This window comes from Anser cygnoides, chromosome 1 (genome assembly GCF_040182565.1).
Source record: "Anser cygnoides isolate HZ-2024a breed goose chromosome 1, Taihu_goose_T2T_genome, whole genome shotgun sequence".
In the NCBI taxonomy this organism is placed as follows: domain Eukaryota; kingdom Metazoa; phylum Chordata; class Aves; order Anseriformes; family Anatidae; genus Anser; species Anser cygnoides.
In genome coordinates, this window is record NC_089873.1 from 209763072 (window position 1) to 209781607 (window position 18536).

At 38.8% G+C, this 18536-nt stretch overlaps 1 protein-coding gene across 13 annotated transcripts in view; it reads right to left on the reverse strand.

Moving 5' to 3' along the window:
• EMSY (EMSY transcriptional repressor, BRCA2 interacting) overlaps positions 1 to 18536 on the reverse strand; it is a 39831-nt gene that overhangs the window by 4107 nt on the left and 17188 nt on the right. For 6 of the 13 annotated variants that reach the window (XM_048051073.2, XM_048051071.2, XM_048051068.2 and 3 more), the window contains 12 exons: positions 17974 to 18247; positions 15712 to 16014; positions 13466 to 13615; positions 11794 to 11967; positions 9593 to 9729; positions 7906 to 8079; positions 6798 to 6996; positions 5752 to 5916; positions 5374 to 5532; positions 3458 to 3517; positions 2245 to 2399; positions 301 to 864 (listed from right to left, as the gene is read on the reverse strand). In XM_048051073.2, the coding sequence (XP_047907030.1) occupies positions 301 to 864; positions 2245 to 2399; positions 3458 to 3517; positions 5374 to 5532; positions 5752 to 5916; positions 6798 to 6996; positions 7906 to 8079; positions 9593 to 9729; positions 11794 to 11967; positions 13466 to 13615; positions 15712 to 16014; positions 17974 to 18247 (2514 nt within the window). The remainder of the gene's footprint in view (positions 1 to 300; positions 865 to 2244; positions 2400 to 3457; positions 3518 to 5373; positions 5533 to 5751; positions 5917 to 6797; positions 6997 to 7905; positions 8080 to 9592; positions 9730 to 11793; positions 11968 to 13465; positions 13616 to 15711; positions 16015 to 17973; positions 18248 to 18536) is intronic. The other 7 variants (XM_048051075.2, XM_048051074.2, XM_048051067.2 and 4 more) reach the window with 5 other exon arrangements.

Consider the following 18536-nt stretch of genomic DNA (forward strand, 5'->3'; position numbering starts at 1 on the left):
TTAATAACGTGTCATATCTAAAAAAATAAAAGAAAATAATTAGGGACAAATTCCATGCACCGAAGGTGGCAGAAATTCATAAAAACTGTCCAACAAAACACGTTTGTGAGCTCTATGGATTTTTCCCCTATAACATGTGCTTCTCTTTCCTAGCGTCAACCTTCTGATCGGGTAATTAATACCAGCGGAATGAGGAGTTCTCTCTTGCCAGGACAAAACACTGCTACAGCGACAGGGTTGGTGTTTTGATTTTTCCTTGAATAGCGACGTGTATTTTGCATGCTATCAATATTCCGTTACCTGGCTCGCTGGCTGTTTCTCTGAAGAGGCAGGTAGCTGCATTTGACTCTGGGGGGGTTGGGGTTGCACGTAGATTTTTTGTGCCGTTGGTGCCTGTTGCAGTTTGGGCAGCTGCTGCGTGGTTTTTACTGCAAGCACCTGTACTACAGTTTGCTGTGGCTGTGCCACTAAGGTAGGGAGTTGCCTTTCTTTGGCCATCATGTGGTGGGGGGGGTGCTGTGCATCTGGTTTGGTCTGTGCTTGCTCTTGCGGCAGGGGGGTTAGCTTTTGATGCCTTATGGAAAGCTGGGGCATTTGTGGGAGTTTGTGCTGGATTTGATCGGCCTGCAGGTGGATTGTCTGCTTCTGTTTAGTCTGGAAACACTGCAGAGTTTTCACTTGCAGTTGAGTCTGTTCCAGCTGCGGCTGACTCAGTTTTTGCTGTTTTTGTGCCTGCGATTGTGTCAGGGCAGATCTGTAGAACAGGCCAGTCTGAGGATCTAAGGTGTCCATCTCTTCCACTTCTCCCTCCTCAGTTCCAAGTTGTTCACTGTGTTTGGTAAACGCAGTGTGACTGCTTAAGGCCTTAAGAAGAAGAAGTGAAGAGTGAGTTAGTAAAGAGAAATCCAAATTATAAGGCTGCACAATCTAAAAACATTTTTAATTCTTCAGCTGTACTACTTCAACTTATTTTACAACTCACGTATGCCCTTATGCAGAATTCATGATTTCTATGCAATCAACAGCTATTTTTAACATCTTAAAATGTGGCAAGTCCCCAGGTGACAACATTAACTACCTAACTAATCCTCAATGGAGATTGGGTAGCCCTTGCTTGCATTAGACAGAGGTTCAAAACCACTAAAATTGCATGGCAGTTGAGTAGGAAGGAGCAGGGATTAGCAGGTGGTTGGATCGGTAGCTACTCAAAACCAGAACATCCTCACAAATTCTTATTTTGCCTCTTGAAAGCCTTGCCACCTACTCTATGATTTCTGCTGCAGCTCCCCATATACCTGTCTATCTATCCATCCTATTTCAGTACAAATCCTGCCTTTTCTTTCCCTCCTCAAAATTTTATTACAATTTTTCTTGGGCATTGCACAAACATTGTTTATTTTTTTGATGGAGCAAGAGATCTATGTTACTGTGCTTTGTATACCATGGTACAGACATACTAACAAGTGACCCTAGCAGGATGAAGCAGCCTACACAAACATCAGTGACAACATCCTCTTTGCAGTGGGTTTATAACCCTAACATGGCACTGCCCTGGTCCACAGCTGAGGCTGCTAGAGGTTAAAGCATCGCAGAGTTGAGCAGCATGCATTCACTGGGTGGTAATCGATTGTACCTGACTGACAAAAACATCAGCTCTTGAATGAAGGCAGCAGCACGGCTTCAGTAATATTTCTCCATAAGCTACCCAGCTTGGGATAAGCTACACAATTGCTTGGGATCCTTACCATAGATGTCTAAATATAATCTAGTTTTTTGATTCAGCAAGCAGAGAAGTTTTCATATAATTCATAAACTAAAGCCCTTGAATCCAAAAGCCACTTGTGCTCTGTGTACTGCTCAGATTCTGCTTCCTCTTGCCCTACAATAACACCAATGTAATCTGAAGAACACAAACCCCTACAAGACAACATATAGAAAAAAATAGCTTACTGCTGTCAAAGAGATGACATACAGAGAGCAAGAACTAATCTAGGAAACTCTTTTCCACAGTGGCTGTGGATAGCTCTTGCTTAACACTCTCAAGTCACCTCATTAACTGTTTCCCTTTTAATAGGGAAAATAACCACCACCCTTCCCCATCAAAACAGGCAACATTAAACTGAAGTTACAAATTTGCCCTCACGCTTAGCATTTCCAGTGGCACCAACATGCTCGTTCTGAACAAGCCCTGGTCCCATACAAAATTCACTGTTTATAGACTGCTTGGAAAAGAAAGGGTACAACCTGCTGCATGATATGGGTAATTGCGCCTGTGGAGGATGCGGGGATAGATTTCACCACAACAGAAGTCTGCGTTGCTGTCTGTGACTGCGCCACGTGCTGCAGCAGAGTCCTCTGGGGCTGGGATGACTGCTGGTGGGGCTGGGACCGATGGCTAACTGAAAGTAAAGAGGTCAGTGGCACTTCTCCAGAACTAACTGCAGGAACTTAATTATTTGCTTTGTATCTAACCTTCAGCTGAAAGCATGAGTGAAATAAAAAATCTGCATTTGAAATGCATCTTTTACTGCGTGCTAGCTTCAACCTTTAAGTGCACAGCTATTCTGAGAAGCCTCTTAAAATAGCATCTCAGGGGTTTTGCTTTTGTCTCTGATTCCTAAGTAATTGTGCTTGGTCCAAATCTCCTCTGGTTTCCCTCTCCCAACACAACAACCTCACATACAGGATCTATATTTTCAGCTGGGTTCGTTTTATGTAACCAGCACAACAGCATACAGCAAATTACAGTGTACAATTACTACAAACTATTCTGTAATCTTTACAGGTGCTTAAAGCACCTGCACAATTGACTGCAATTAAGAACAGCAAGCCTTGCTCACTGAATTTCTATCACTGATAAATCACAAGAAATACTCTAGAGCATAGGCTAAATTTGCAAGATTAGCAATTAGAAAATGTTCTGGTATTAAGAAAACAAGCAAGGTTGATAAGAAATCACAGGCAAAAAGTAGAGACCTTGTCTTGGGTCTGTGATTCTTGTTAGAGCAGTTACAACTAAGTTCTGCAGCTACAGTTAGGGCTCTGTAATTAAACAGTGGATTGACAGAGAAATGATGTTCTGGTGAGAGAAAAAACCCAAACCATTCTATATTGCAGTCACTGATAAGACATGAATCCAAATTACACGTCTGGCCATATCAATATGTAAATATTTGCTTTAATTAACTTTTTAGTCATACAATACCAAAAAAACAAAGGATAAGAAGTAGTTTATACCCAGTTACAAGATAACTGAAAGTTAGAAGATACTAAAGACCTTGCTGAGAGTTGTAAGAAAGGTCTATTTTTGAATTAATATGACAATTTTACTTTCCCACTCCAGGAGAGGAGTTGGATTATATCAGTACCAGCCTGCATGCTGTGCCAGATCCGTCGTGGATATCCCGCAACAGTTCCTGCACAATTTAAAGCTTCATTTAGAAGTAAAGTTTCTAACCTATATGGTTGTGTAGATATTCTTCCGAATGTGAACCAATACAGTGTTGTCTTCCTGAGTCTGCAGACAGACAAAAATAGTGACACTAAGACGTGTGAACTGCTCCCCTCATCTCACTCGGAAGCACACGTTGAATCCCAGCTCCCAAACAGAATAAAAGGTATCTAAATCCTTTGGTCTAAGCACATGCAGGAGATTTCACACCAGATTATAGCTTGTAGGCTATCTTACGGCTGAATTTTCTAGCAGAAAATACAGCTCCATGGATTACTGATGAATCCTGGGAAGCACAAATTAAAACAAAAGGAAACACTGCATGCCCTGGCAGGTTTTACTTAACCCGAGTGAAAGGGAAGGGGCAAAAACCTGAGAGCAAAGTAACCAGTTTTGTGCTCTAACAGAGACTGCTGTTAGTCAACCCACAGTAGCCTGCACTTCCCTGGTAGATTCCTGTAAATCATCTCAAAGTTTAAAAAAATAACACCAAAAAAAAAAAATCAACAACCAGTATTTCAAGCAGTAATCACAGTTTAGGGAAGCATTCAATTTTTGTACTCCATACAGCTTCTAAACTGCAAAAGAGGACCCAAGCCTACAGAGATACTGCCTGTAACTTCCTCTTCTCCCCCCAGCACCCAAAGGGTCCTAGTTTGCATCAGCTTTTACAGCAAGATCCAGCAAAAGATGGAACCTTGAATGTCAGTGAACATGACTGACTTGTTAATTGGAGACCAGTTTAACATTATTTATGGTACTTTGGAGTCTCTTTAAACAGGGATCCAAGGGAGCTTGACTCAAACATTCAAAGCTGAAGCCAGATACAGTAAGTGCTATTTAAAAGAATAACACTAGCCCCTCATCCCCAGTTCCACACTACTTAAATTTAGATCATACAAGGGATGAAAGCAAGGGGAGGAGGTGAGAACAGGAAAATGAAAAAAGAAAACATCAGATTGGACATTTAACACTAAGAACACTGAAGTTATGTACAGGCACTTGTTCCTCTTTTCCAATGCTTAGTTTTCAACATTTTTTTCTTCTCCATTTTCCTAACAAACTATGTAGGGAGGCCAATAATGTGGAATTAAGAAATTAAAACAGGAAACACGTAATTTGATCCTCTCATGCATATATGGAAGGTGGCTCCTAACTAGAGTTCTGAGGGTAGAAGAGAGCATCAGAGATGCGTAATACAATTAGAAAGCTGTCCAGTGGAAGGGATTTATTGGGTGAGACAAAAAAGGACAACCAGATAGGAGAAATCAAGAATTAAAAAAAGTTAAGGGTTGATTCCCAACCATAATTCCAGTTTAAATTAGTCATTTGTTTAAAAAGTGCAAATTTAGCAGAACAGATCCTTCCAGCAAACAATGAAGCTGGAATCTACACTACCGTGCTAAATGCCTACCTGGCTGAAAAACCTAGTTAATGCTTGTGATCAAGTAACATTTTGCAAATATGGATGAAACTAACTCAAAATCTGCCTTCTCTCAAAACAATCAGTGCAGTTCCTGTAACTTGGACTCGATGATCCTTATGGGTCCCTTCCAACTTGGGATATTCTATGATTCTATGAACTTCATTCCTACTTTTTCCTTACTAGACAGTTTCCCCAATGACAAGCGGAACTGCTTTTCCTCACCATCAGATCATAGGACAGAATATCTGTTCCACTAGGATGTCCTGAAGCAACAACCAGTTGTTTCAGTTAGAAACATTCTCCAGCATGTCCTAATAAGCAGATGCAGGTTCCGCCCCTCTCTGCACAGGTTCTCAGGAATGGAAGAAAACATTCATTTCCTCTATGGAGGATTAGAGTGAAACAAGTAGAAGACAACTCCAGCATAAGAAAACTTCAAATGAAGTCCCCAGACTTCAACTGCAAACTCACAATCATGCTATCTTAAGTCACTTACCAGTTGTGATATATTCGGCAACTAATTCCGACTCTACTACAGCAATTGAAGGGCTTTCTGGAGAATGCCTCTTTTCTTGGGTCATCTGGATTGGGACAGCCATTTGGCTCAAGTCAATGGTAGGCTGCCTTGGCTTCGATTCTAACTTCTCCTTCACTGCTTTAGAAGAAAAGCAGGATGCATTAAAATACATCTCTGACATAAATGCAATGGTTTAATTAAAAATACCGTGAATATTATGTAATTGTTTCAAATGGACTTTTACAGGGTAAAAGAAAGGAATTAAGGTGATTACAGAACTTATCACAAACTGCTGCTTAAACAGGTGGCAGCTGAGTGCTTTGAAGTGATCTTAAACAACCACATGCGTTTTCACACCTGTTGTCTGCTGAAGTTCTAGCAAAGCTTTTATTGTGGAAGTAGCTGACTGAGACTCATTGGATACATCCTGGTAAATTATTGTAGGGCTTGTGTCCACAGCTATTTCGTGTTCTGACCAATCTTGACTTCTTGAAGCAATCACATGGACTACAGGCTGAGAATCTGTTCACAAGAGAACAAAAGCACATCAGGTTGACATAGAATTGGGTTGGAGGTCTGTCATCCAATCTCTTGCTCAAAGCAGGGGTAGGGTTCAAAAATTAAATCAGGTTAGTCATTATGCATTGGTTCTGAACTTTGACAAGGATGCATCGTCTCATTCTTCAATGCTTTTACATATGCTTTTTTAATTACAAGTGACTCAAAGTAAAACACAGCTAATGTTATCAACAGTTTCCAACAAAAAGATACTGTTTTTTAATTGTTTAAAAAAGCTTTGGTTTGAACAATCAAAGTTCAGTAGGTTTCTTCGTATGTTGAATTCACCTTGAAGCTTTTCAACAAGTTTTAGTGGTTCAGATTATCAACATGTATTCAGCATTCTGAATTTACACATCCTAAGTTTTGTTAAGTTTGTTGAATCCTCAAAAATTTTTTAAAGTTACAGTACAGACCAACAGCTACAGAATTATTAGAAAAAGTGACTGATGGCACATAAATAAGTGCATGTATTTTACTGAGAGTCATTTGCTTTTAATGCAGTGATACACCTTATGGCCACTCCTGACCAAACGCTGGGTGTTAGTTACTTTATAAATAAATCTATTTATTATTTATTCTCCTCTATCACATGAGAAGTTGCACAGAAGAGCAAGTCGGAGGCCAGGAAGAAAACATTATCCCCACTTTTTGCACAGGAAAATGCTGCGTGTAGTAAACAGCTCAGAGAAGATAAATAAGTTCATAAGGGCAGCAAATGCTGACACTCACTGCTAAGAGACTGGGTAAAGAACTGTGCTAAAGAGATGCACTGAAACACATGAAACTTGCTGGCATGTTTTGGGAGAAAGTCCATTCATATGTTATGAAACACTAATACATACCTTGAGAGCTCTGGGAGGACTCTGTGGAAGAAGAACTGCTATCAGTGTAGCTTTGTGGTTCTTCTTTCACTTCTGGGAGAGACGAATTTCCTGCGTCTGCTACCCTTGATGCCTGCTGCAACGTTTCAGTTACCAACTGCCTAGTTTGTTCACTCACAACTGTTGCTTGAAACGTCACTGGCTTTGGTTTTATGAGGACCTAGTTAGAAAGACAGATTGCGTACAGTAAGAGCACTCAAGAAAACAGATCTGAGCAATCAGCGAACAGCGTGCCACTAAAACAGATCAAGGTACAAGACTCGTATAATATTGATAACTCGCTAAGAGAAATCTACCTGTAAATTCAGCAGCTCTGATTATGAAACCAGTAAATGGCAGTGCACAAGAATGCACTTCTCAGTAATTTGGAGCACTTAACACAACGAAGCATTAAACAGTCATTCTTCATGGCTTGACACAATGGTGTGGACAAGAGAAAGCTACACGAGTGAGCTGGAACATGCACTGCATTGATAAAAACAAGCACCTCTCTTCCTTAGCCCACAACAGTCTCGAATGATCAAGACACGAAATATTATACCTGACATAACTTTAGTTCTTTTATATACAAAGTGCAACCAGAAAAAAAAAGGTTGATACTGCGTCCAGAAACAAGCCAGATTCTCTTTCTACAGCCCCACCAACAATACAAAGCTGCAGGGACAACCTAAACATACATCAGTGATAGAACAGCTTCAATAAAGCTCTCACATTTGACACATGGCCTACGTCCAGTCTCCACATCTTTACTTTTACCAATCTGACCATTAGCTTTAACATTTAAGAGGCATCCAGAGCCATCACCAGATAGCTTAAGTTTCAGCTGTGTAACAGACTTAGCAATTCCTTTCGGCTTGGTCTAGGCCTCCAAGAACAGCTAACGAACGCCAACACTGCGCTCAAGAAGCCAGAATCAAGGCCACCTCAATACTTCCCTAAGTCTCGTTCCCCAGAGACACATTCTGCATATATTCATCTTGCAACAGATGTGGCAACACAGTGAAAAATGATCTATTTCCCGGTAAAATTTAGGGGTACATTTCAAAACAGAAATGGGTCCTCACTGTACCTGCGTTTTCCCTTGCTGACCATAAACAATTTTAGTTGGGATGATTTTGGTGGCTGGCTGGACCGTGGACCCTATTCCTTTTGGCTGTGTAACAATCATTTTTGTGATGGGTCTTGTGGCAGTGATGATAGCAGGTTTTGCTCCTGCTGGCACTGCCTGAATAGTTTTCTCCCCCTGTAGAGAAGCCAAAGTTTACAGGTTAACTGAGTGAAATTGTTCAGAGAGACCCACTTCTCTAAAAAAAATACACAGTTATTGGTGAGTGTGTGTACCACAAAATCAACCTGCCGCTGTTAGAACTAGATGTATTTAATACAAAGAACATTCAAAGACCAAGAACAAAAAACCCTATGGCTTTGAATGGAGAAGCTACCAAAATCCCCTTTTCCATTGCTTTACCTTTTGAGTTGCTCTGAAAGGCTGAGTAAAAAGAGTAACTAAATGACACTGACAAGTTTTTGAAGTTGCTTCAAAGAATTCACCTAAGTTGGAACTTTCTTCAAATCCTTCATAAATGTTTTTTTAAAACTTCTTGTTTCTATTAACACTGATTTTGGCACAACATCTATGAAACCTGAATTGAGATTCTAAAAATTAATTAAATAGAGATCTTTGTATTATTCTCATGACCAAGACATTAATTATGTCTGGACTTTTTTTTTCCTAAGTAAAATTTCACTTATTAAAAAGAAAAAGCAGATTCACCGCTGTTTCATGGGAAACATTTGATTTTGGAATAGTTCTGACACACGACTAGACTCTTGATAGCTTAAGAAGAGCAAAGAAATTGAGCATGCTTTTTTAGTTCTGCACAGTAACAAACCATACGAGGAACTACGTTAGTTGGCAGTTCTCACAGCACTCCTACTAATTCCCGTCAAGTAGCTGGAAATCCCAAGAGCCATAGATGTTTCAGAAATATCATCACATTCTGGTGTTTCCTACTGTGTAACATCACAGGATTCCCATTTGTGTGAAAACATGGCTTTAGGTTTTGTTCTTATTTAAACTACAAAAGTAGAAATCTTAAAAAAAAAAAAAGTTTCCTAACAGGTTTAAAAAAAATCCTACTGAACTCTGCTAGCCAAGTAGATTTTAAAAGATTCCAAGATTAAAGCACTACATCTCACAGTTTTAGCTAGGAATGTAAAGCAGGTTCATCATTTTTGTTAGCATTTGAAGGAAAACCCAGCTGAAGCTGGAAACTTGATTTTGTTCTTTCTACACATCAGGTTATTCAAAAACTAATTCAGCATTATACAGTACTCTTGAACAGGCAATCAAAGGAGTGAAGGGACAGCTTATTTCTGCCCAAAAGATACACAGGTGGACATGCATGCTTATAACAGGACTGGGGTTCTCATTAGACCACTAACAGGGTAAAATTTTACTTATCTTCTTCTGCTTAACCCCTTCAAGATTACAAAACCATTAACTGTGGAAAAAGGGCAAGCACAAAAGTTTTTATTTTCATTTAACTCTGGAAACAATTCCAGCTTGTTTTAAAGATCTTTCATATCCTATAAAACATACTCACTCTCCAAACACCCCAAACATTAAGGCATGCTGTATCTGTTACTGAGCTCATGCACAATTTGCTTTTAATTGGGATGTTAGCATAAAGAACACAGCAGCTACCACATCCTGTCACTTGGCCAGAGACTTTAGGCTCAAAATTCTTACTTACCCCAGCATTCAACAATGTCGTGACAACATTTTTGCCTGGAAGCCCTTGAATTGTAGTTCCTTTTCCAGTAGTCTTTTGCACGACAATCACATTGGGTTTGGATGTCATTGGAATCGTAGTGATTTTGGTTGTAGTTCCTTAATTTTAAAGGGAAAAGAAGCAGCGTGATGTTTCTCACATGTACATCTCCTTTCATTTTAGAAGTTGATAAGCTGCATAGGGGTATTTAAATGTGACAGCACAACAAAACAAAAGACAGCACCTGGAACAGGAATTTATGCCACCCAACTCAACATACAAAGATCAGTTAACCACTCTATGAATCTTTCTTCTAGAGTCAAGATAGGCACGTGCCGGACAAGAGTAATTCATGCTGTGTGAGTACAGTCTGCCCCTTCTCATGAATTACAGAGCAGACTGATGCAAGTTTCTCAGGCTAACATGTCTAACTTTTCAAAGGCTCATGTAAGGGCAACACTAATACTCAAGTCAAGGTCCTATTTGCACAGATAAGTTGACTTAGATGACTTCAGAGCACACAGATAACCTCTGCAGAAGAACTTATGTACCACGAAAGAGAAAAGACATCGCTTTCCAGAACTGAACTGTTGCAATATAAATGACCAATAGTGTACTGGAAAAAAATGCTATTGTTTTAAAAAGCAATTCTTGAAAGTTGAGTTTGTGTTTTTATTTTTTTCTTATTTATTTTGAAGTGCTGTGTTGAATATTTCTCCTCCTTTCACAATATTTATTAAGTTCCATTCCCCGTATCACGTTACCTACCTACAGCAACAGGTAAATTTAGACAACCTTCCACAATCTACAAGAGTACACACACTCATATTTAAGTCATTAATGTTATCGGACTGCCATTCCAAAGATCTACTCAGACAGCTTTTTACCATCCCTTCCACTTTCTCCCTGCAGAAAGTACCACTCAGTCAGCATAGCTGCAATCCTAAGGATTCCTCTCGCTACCTTCTACCCACTAGACGTATCTGCAGATACTTTACTATATATTTCAGATTAATAGTTGTATTAATTCTGAGAAAGGGAAGACTTGCTTGGACAAGACCATCATCTTTTAAGTCTTAGGAATTATCTAGATGGCTAGGAAACTGCACGCACAGCTGAAAAAAAAAAGAATATGAATAACAGCAGTTAAAAAAAAAGCAGACATCCTTTCCAAACTTGTGTTGGAAACTGCCCCAACCACTCACCATACCTGCAACTGGCTCAAGAAGTCCCCTGTTCCCAACAAAGCAATTGTATTAGCCCTAGATAACATTCTGTAGAAATTAGGATCTGAAAAACTGAAGTCTCTCTACCAGACTACGCTCCAGGGTGGGTTTACCAGACAGCCTGTGCCAGGAGCTGGCTGGTGACATGCTGGGTCTCTGCTAAGCACCAACAGTGGGAGCTCTGAGTAATTCGGAGGTATTACTAGACAGGAAGAACAGACCCAGCAAACCCTGCTGCACACCTGCACCCAGCTAGGAAATGAGGCAGATGTTCTCTTCATAAGCACTGTCAAAGTCCAAAGCAGACACTGAGAAATGCAACTAGGGCAAGTGCGCTTGGTCCTGATCCTAAGAAGACCATACGTACTGTGGTTACACTGACAGTGAACGTTGAGGATGGTCAGGAGACTAAAAAAGACAAGCAACTGGATCTGCACGAAGCTGGGAGGAAAGATGTAAGGATGGTAAGGGAAAGACTTTCTGACACTATTAAAAAAGGGAGGGGGGAAGGAAGAGACTGCGTAGCTAACTCTACAAGCTACGAAGTTAATTTTATTCTTTTTTTTCTTTTTTTGGCTGTGCAGTGGAAGAAAAATAGCAGTATCCAGATTACAAAATGTTTTAAACTGGGACTAAGGCAGTTTTCTGATCTTCCAGCCCTCTAACAAGAGACAATATAGCAGTTTTTCTCCACATTTCTCTCTTCTTTCAGGCTTCCCTCACATTAGATGCTTCCATGTTAAATATGAGAATCACTTCAATCCATAGGAGTACTTTTCTTCCATACCTTCCACCTGCTATTTTCATTTTTATCCTTAGTTATTTTTCTTCTGAGTTAACTTCTCCAATAAAGCCCTACAATTTATTTAAGCACATAACCCACAGAAAAGCCCAATTAAAGCAAGTAAAAACTTGCTTGTGACAGAAGTTTTAATATCAAAGAACTCATATGCCTACCAGAAACAATATTACTGCTGATAATCTTGCCTCCCAGCGTAGCCAGTGATTTTGGCACTACCGTAATGATGCTGCCACTTGTGGTTTTCACATACGTTGCAGCCCCTGGAGTTCCAGCCATCCGAGCCCCTATAGAGGGACTAACTGTTGGCCGCGTATATGTTGCTTGAGTTCCTGTTTTGAAGAAAAAACAATAAAGTTTGTTGTTAGAACATGATTCCCCACTAGTATTTATGGGGGAAAATAAGTTAGTCTAAAAGAAAAACACTAGAATTTATTCAGAGAGCTCCTATGCTGAAATTTATCACTACCCTTTACGATCCCACAGGCAGTTTTTAAACCTGCAGAGAAATATTCAAATATATGCCAGCTTTAAAATAGTCTAAGAGTTTCGTAAAATATTATACTGTGTTCTACGACTGCTACATTTTAATTCATATCCTTGTCCCTAAGGTTTTGTTTGTTTTTTTTTTTTTTAAACTGTTCAATAGCTACATAGATTCTACCTGTTGTTTGCCTCTTGCTCTGTCAGATGCTCAAGAATTTTCTGATGAAACTACCAGAATGGATTCCTCTCTCTCTTTACCCATAAGATAAATCATTTAAGAACGCTGACAATGACTGATCTAAATATATCTCTAAGTGAAAAGTGCAATTTAAAACGACAGTGTAATTTTATAGTTTTAGTAGATAGATAAATCCTACCTACTATTTTTCTTACCTACTCCTCAGAATGGAAAGAGATTTGAGTCCACAAAAAAACTTGCTCAAAATAATAGCAGGAATAAATACTTACACTAACGCTGCAATTCCACTCTGCTTGTACGTCTGCAGATAACGCTCTACAGACATTAATTGCTACCGATCACACAGTAAAACAACTTGCTTTAATAAGAAAGCTATGTGTTCAAATCCAACAGAGCAGAATACAGGTTTTACCAATTAAATGAACTACAAAACTGCTACAATTTTTATATGGTTGTGGGAAGTATTTCAAGAAGTAAAGTTTAAAAAAGAACGTTAACCGTTTGTTTACGCTACTATTCCCAACTTATGCTAAAAATTCAGCATGCAAATTAATTTGAGTTTTCAGAAAACTAGGATAAAGCTGCCTTGCAATTTTTCCTCATACAAGTTTTATAATCTGCATAGTCTGCATTATTTCTGATCCTCAATCAATAAAACACAAATACAATTAGATCCCCAGAAAAATACTGAGTTTAAAATTCAATTTATAGGCCTTTTTTATAAGTTCACTGCAAGACTATGAGCAAGTCACCTGTCTTATAAACTCCACATATGTAGGAATGATGATGACCTATCTACTTAAGGCACCTAAAAAAACAGATTAATGTAACTATGTAATATAAGGTGCTACAGAAGTGCAAAGTATTGGTGTAAATTGCAAGAAAACTTCCTTTAAAACAAACCCAATGGGGATGGAATTTTCATGCTTTTGTGAATCAATTTAAAGGGATCATAAGCAAATAGAAGAGCACTCAATGCTAAAAATCCTAATCTAGAATAATTATCAAGGTTTGTGAATGCACTGTTGTGCTCACTGTTTATAAGAGAGAAGTGCTTTTTTTTCTTTTTTTACCCTAGTAAAACATGTTTTATTATCTGTACGTCTGGGTTTACCCTCCCTTCCCTTCTCAGAACCATAACTTACCAGTGGGAGTAGTGACCAGTTTAGTTGTCATGATAGTCCCATTACTGCTAACCACCATAATAGGTGAATTGCTACTGCTGGGCAAGGTCGCTGTAACTGGTTTGGGAAGGATTTTACTGGGCTGCACCTGTTGAGTGATTATTTTAACACCTAGGAAAGGAGAAAGGTCACTGTTAAAATACAGGCACGAAAAGTTACTTTCTGAAATGCTTTCTCAGACCAAGCCCTAGTGGGCAAGTAGCCTCACGAGGCTTTTATTCTGAGACCAAATATTCTTGATCCTGAAAAAAATGTGTGGGTTTTTTTTTTTTTTTTTTTAAGATTGCTTTGCAAATAACAAGACAGTCATCATCTTTGCCTTTCATGTGCCTGTTTCAATTCCTAGCTACTCCCACTGAGGCATGGGATTCCATTCCATTACTGATTTGTTTTATTGATCTTTTCTGGATATTGGCTTTTTTTCATGACTCAGAAAGAAGAACACATTTCCCAGGAACCAACAGGTTACAACCAATACCAAATTGGTTGGTATACAGTGAAGGATCTAAAAATGAAATAGTTCTTCACGTATTTGGCCTGTAAATTTTAATATGCCTTAAAGAATATAGTTGAATTTCATCTCTATGAAACAAAAAGCGTCCTGCACATTGAGTACTGACGTGCACAAGGAAGCAACTGTGACACTGGTTACAGAAGGTTGCTTTCAGTAAACTATCATCTCTCCTCTTGATTTATTGGTTATCTTGAAGTTGCAAAGGAATTAGGGTGAAATAAACTCTGAGTAGAAGCAGCAAGAACAAAGGATGGGGACAGCTCAGTATGGCAAGGATTCTGCTCGCTTTCTCTCAGTTTGCGTAGAGGAGTAGTGTACGTGTGAGATTCACTTCTCAGTTGCAAACCAAGATTCACATTGTCTTTTCAAAAGTACCTCCAGGCCACTTGCATCTCAAGTGGTGTTTCATGTTGAGATAAATGAAGTCAATTGTGCTGGTCAAATGTCATGAAACACCCAGGCTGAATTAAGCCCATCTAAATGTAGGCATTTATGTTTGTACACTAATATTTCTAGGTGAACAATTTTGTCCATTCAGGACATGAAACATCTTCCAGAGATATTTGCTTCTTTCTACGTTGACTATAAAAGCAGTACAAAGCAAGTAAGCTCCAAACTTAAGTGCCATAATGAAGTTGGGGAGACCAAAGCCTTTGCAGCGTCCAGATAAAACTGGATAAAAAGCAAAGTCTCCATGAAAATCTTTCAGGGAGTAGGTATCAGACAGTATTTCCAAAGATACTTTAACTAAAAAACACTCTGAGCCTAAAACTATAGTAGAAGGCACAGAGTAAAGCTCTTATTGCTCAAATGTTGTCCAGTAACAGGAGGATGGAGGCCTCCTACATTTCTTTATTAGTGAATATTTTTTCCCAGATAATGGTGCTATAATCCAAGAGGAAGTTTATTAAAGGACAGGGGAAGGGTTGCTTGGGTTTTTTTGTTTGTTTTTTTCATTCTATGGCCTGATAATACAAAATAATAAAATGCTGACCACATCACTAATATAAAAATATGGACATAAAAATACTTTGCACTTTTATAGCACTTCTTGCTTTAGAATTTGGTAACTTTGCAAGCATCAGTTCTTACCACATCTCACTAAGAACTGTACTTTACAGCAGAGTAAAGCCAAGGCAGAAAGATTATGCGACTTGCCCAAAGTCAAATGAATGAATCAATGTTATAAAAAGAATCAAGTCCAACTCCCAGTCTCAGATCTAATTGTATTTTTGCTTTGACAAATATCTCAGAAATAGATTTCAATTTCTGGACCCAAGAAAATAATTAAAGTGCAGATTAACTTTTTTTTCCCAGTCGATACAGTTGAACAGCTCTTGGATCTTCAGGAAACTGGCGTCTTCAAGTTGCCAACCAAGTTACTTTTCAAGATATTTACGTACCTTTAAGTGTCTAAAGATAAAACATTTATTCCTAAAGCATAGTCTGCAATACCTGAGTCAAACAAGAATAATGACGGAACCAGATTCTTCAAGTATTTTTAGCTGAAAACATTAAGACATCCTTTACTATCTATCTGTTTTTGTGTTTAATGCACAATCCAGTACTCAAGCACTTATGCCTTAATGACAGCTCCCCACGTACATTTGCGACAGAATTCAGCCCTGCTTTCTTGAGGTGTGGGGTTAGACCTCATCAATCAGCAATATGAGCGAAGATTAACTCCAACTACCTGATTCCTGCTTGATCTGAATGGTGGGCTTGATGCCAGGTGGCAACTGAGATTGCTGTGGCTGCTGTTGAGCTACAGAAGACTGTGCCAGCTGCTGCTGCTGCTGTTGCTGCTGCTGCTGCTGTTGTTGTTGCTGCTGCTGTTGCTGCTGCTGCTGAGCCTGCTGTATTTGGTGCAGCTGCTGTTTGGGGGACTGCTGATGCTGTTTGGGAAACTGTGCTAAGATCTGTGTTGGATTCCCAACCAAACCTTTTGGGGAAGGTAGTCTGGTAGAGGCAACTTTAATCGCCGATGTAGACACACCTGTAAAAGAGCAAATGGTTTAAGATTGAATAATGTGATATAAAATTACAATTTCTTGTATACTTTTGCATTTAAACTGCCTTTACTACTGAAAGATGCAAATAAATATATACATGGGTTAAAAAAAGCTCCTACTTGTATCAGAAATGCTCTGTACAGACTCAAGGGAGCTTTATGCAGATTTTCAGCGTGACAGTAAAACATGTTATGGCAGCTAATGCAAAGACTCAACAGTCTTAGCCTCCCCTTCCTGCACTTTTATTAGTACGCTTTTTGTAGTACAAATAACTCCACTAATCTTTGCAAAGCCAGACTTTAATCTTCAACATAGCAAAATATTTATAGTGAAAAAAAAAATCAAGACTGCAACAAGCTAGGGAATTAGGGATGACAAATGTCAGATCTATCAATATAAGGGAGTATCCATTAGTGAACACAATGTCACCATACAAGAATGAATCAAGTAATGGCATGTAATTTAGAAAATTGTGGAACATATTTTTTCTGCTGGTAGGGTAAACAATCTTACAAGTAATAAAGAAAAGCAATAGGATACAAAAACAAGACTCCCAAATACATAAATACTTAGGTCTTGCACTGTTGTCACAACATTTCCAATAAATTTTGTCTTTATCTAAGCTGCATATCCATAAGCACCAAAAAAGACAAAGTCCATGTCTTATACTGGCAAGGGCTTGGTTAAAAACTGTCTAAGTGGAACACTGAAAGAAAATCTTTTACTTCTCCTCTACATTTATAGATGGCAGTGATAGTGCTAACAGTCATAATAAGCTACAATTTTGGCAATCTAAATAAGCAGCCTTCTTCTCACTACATCACCCAAGACATGTTCTCAATTTTCTTGGTCAACTGTTTTCATTCACAAATTTCACTTGCTTCACAGGGGAAATGATTATTCATTTGTCACAATGGTTCATCAGTATTTTCTGTAATGACATTGAATCTTTAACTGCATAGGTTACTTTAGAACTGCAGCTGTCTCTTCCAAGATCAAATCCAACTAAAAATCCACACTTCAAATATTATTAAAAGTTCTGTTGTAAGCTTTTGTGCTCTGTAAATTGATGATCTACCTTTCGGACCTAATAAATAAAATAGGGAATGCAGAATACCTCCTGAGCCTGGATTTAATTGCCCAGCTTTTTGTGGAATGGAACAAGAATGGAAAATATGGACCAAGAAAAATTGGTGTGTAACATTTGTCATTTTCAGCCACAGTAAGTGCTGGTCACTGAGGTCCTTTCATTCTTCCACAGCTTCCCAGCCAAACAGTTAGCTAGTGCCTGTACAGTTGAATCAGTCAAGCTAGCACATAGATGGAACTAGAAATCAGAAAACCAGGAATTTTAAATTCGGGCCCACTCAGGTATTAATTTTAAGGACCTGAAATTTAAGATGCTGAGAAAATACACAGATAAAAAAGCGTAAGAACTTCTCTACATTTCAGAATTGTCACCTGGATTGGTTACCACAAGAAGCGTTCTGAAGACTGGGCATGTCAAACACAAATTTCAGTTAGTTGGTGTTAATTTTGCATATGTACAGAAATTAGGTATTAAAGGAAGCGATCACCTACAAATGATATTGGAAATACCCATTCTTTGTCCATCAGATAGAGTTCTCAAAAGCCACTTTTTTGTTTGTTTTCTTATGTTTTAATGCCACAAGAATTTTTTTCCCAAACTAAATAAAAAGCTGTGCCACACTATCTCACCAGATTCTCTTTAAGAACTGGATTTGCACATCGGTTGTTGAAGAGGGAAAGAGCCATGTCCAACAAGACCTTTTGTGGAGTACTTTGGATTAGTTTCCTCAGATTTCTTTCACGTCTCCTGTTCTTTACTCAGCACGTGTGAACACAAAGCACATCTCTACGCTGTTCTCAAAGTCTTACTCAGCAGTGAAAGAGTTTTTACACACACAGAGTTACTGCCATACCTTGTGCTACTGTTGACATAACGACAGACGGCGTTGATGATACTACAGCAGTCACTGCAATAGTATTTGCAGTACAGGAGGGAGTGGAACAGCTACTGCTGCTGCTGCTACTGACCAAAGAGGACTGAGAAGCAGTTATAACCACCGGTTGCTTCTGAGTAGTCGAGGCAATGACTGACGTCGGGACAAGTTTCGTAACCGCTGCATAGTTGTGGGACTTGGACAGGATGTTGGGTACAAAAGTTGAGCTTGGAGAGGTGGTTACTATTATCACCTGAAAGGAGAAAAAAACAACAACAAGAAATTCATTTGTTCTTTGCACTTGTTTCAAAGCATAAAACTGCAGCAACATATTAGTGTATGAGTGTTTAGTTTTACGGATATATGTTTTTCAAGACCATTTGAGACTGGCAAACATTTGCTGGCAATAAAAAAATTCCCTTGGTTTGAAAAAATGCTAATAAAATATTACCATAAAATTACAAGTCTTTTTGAAAAAAAATCACAATTGCTATTAAAGTAGAATTATCTTACATTCGAAGACAAACAGACAGAAATGAACT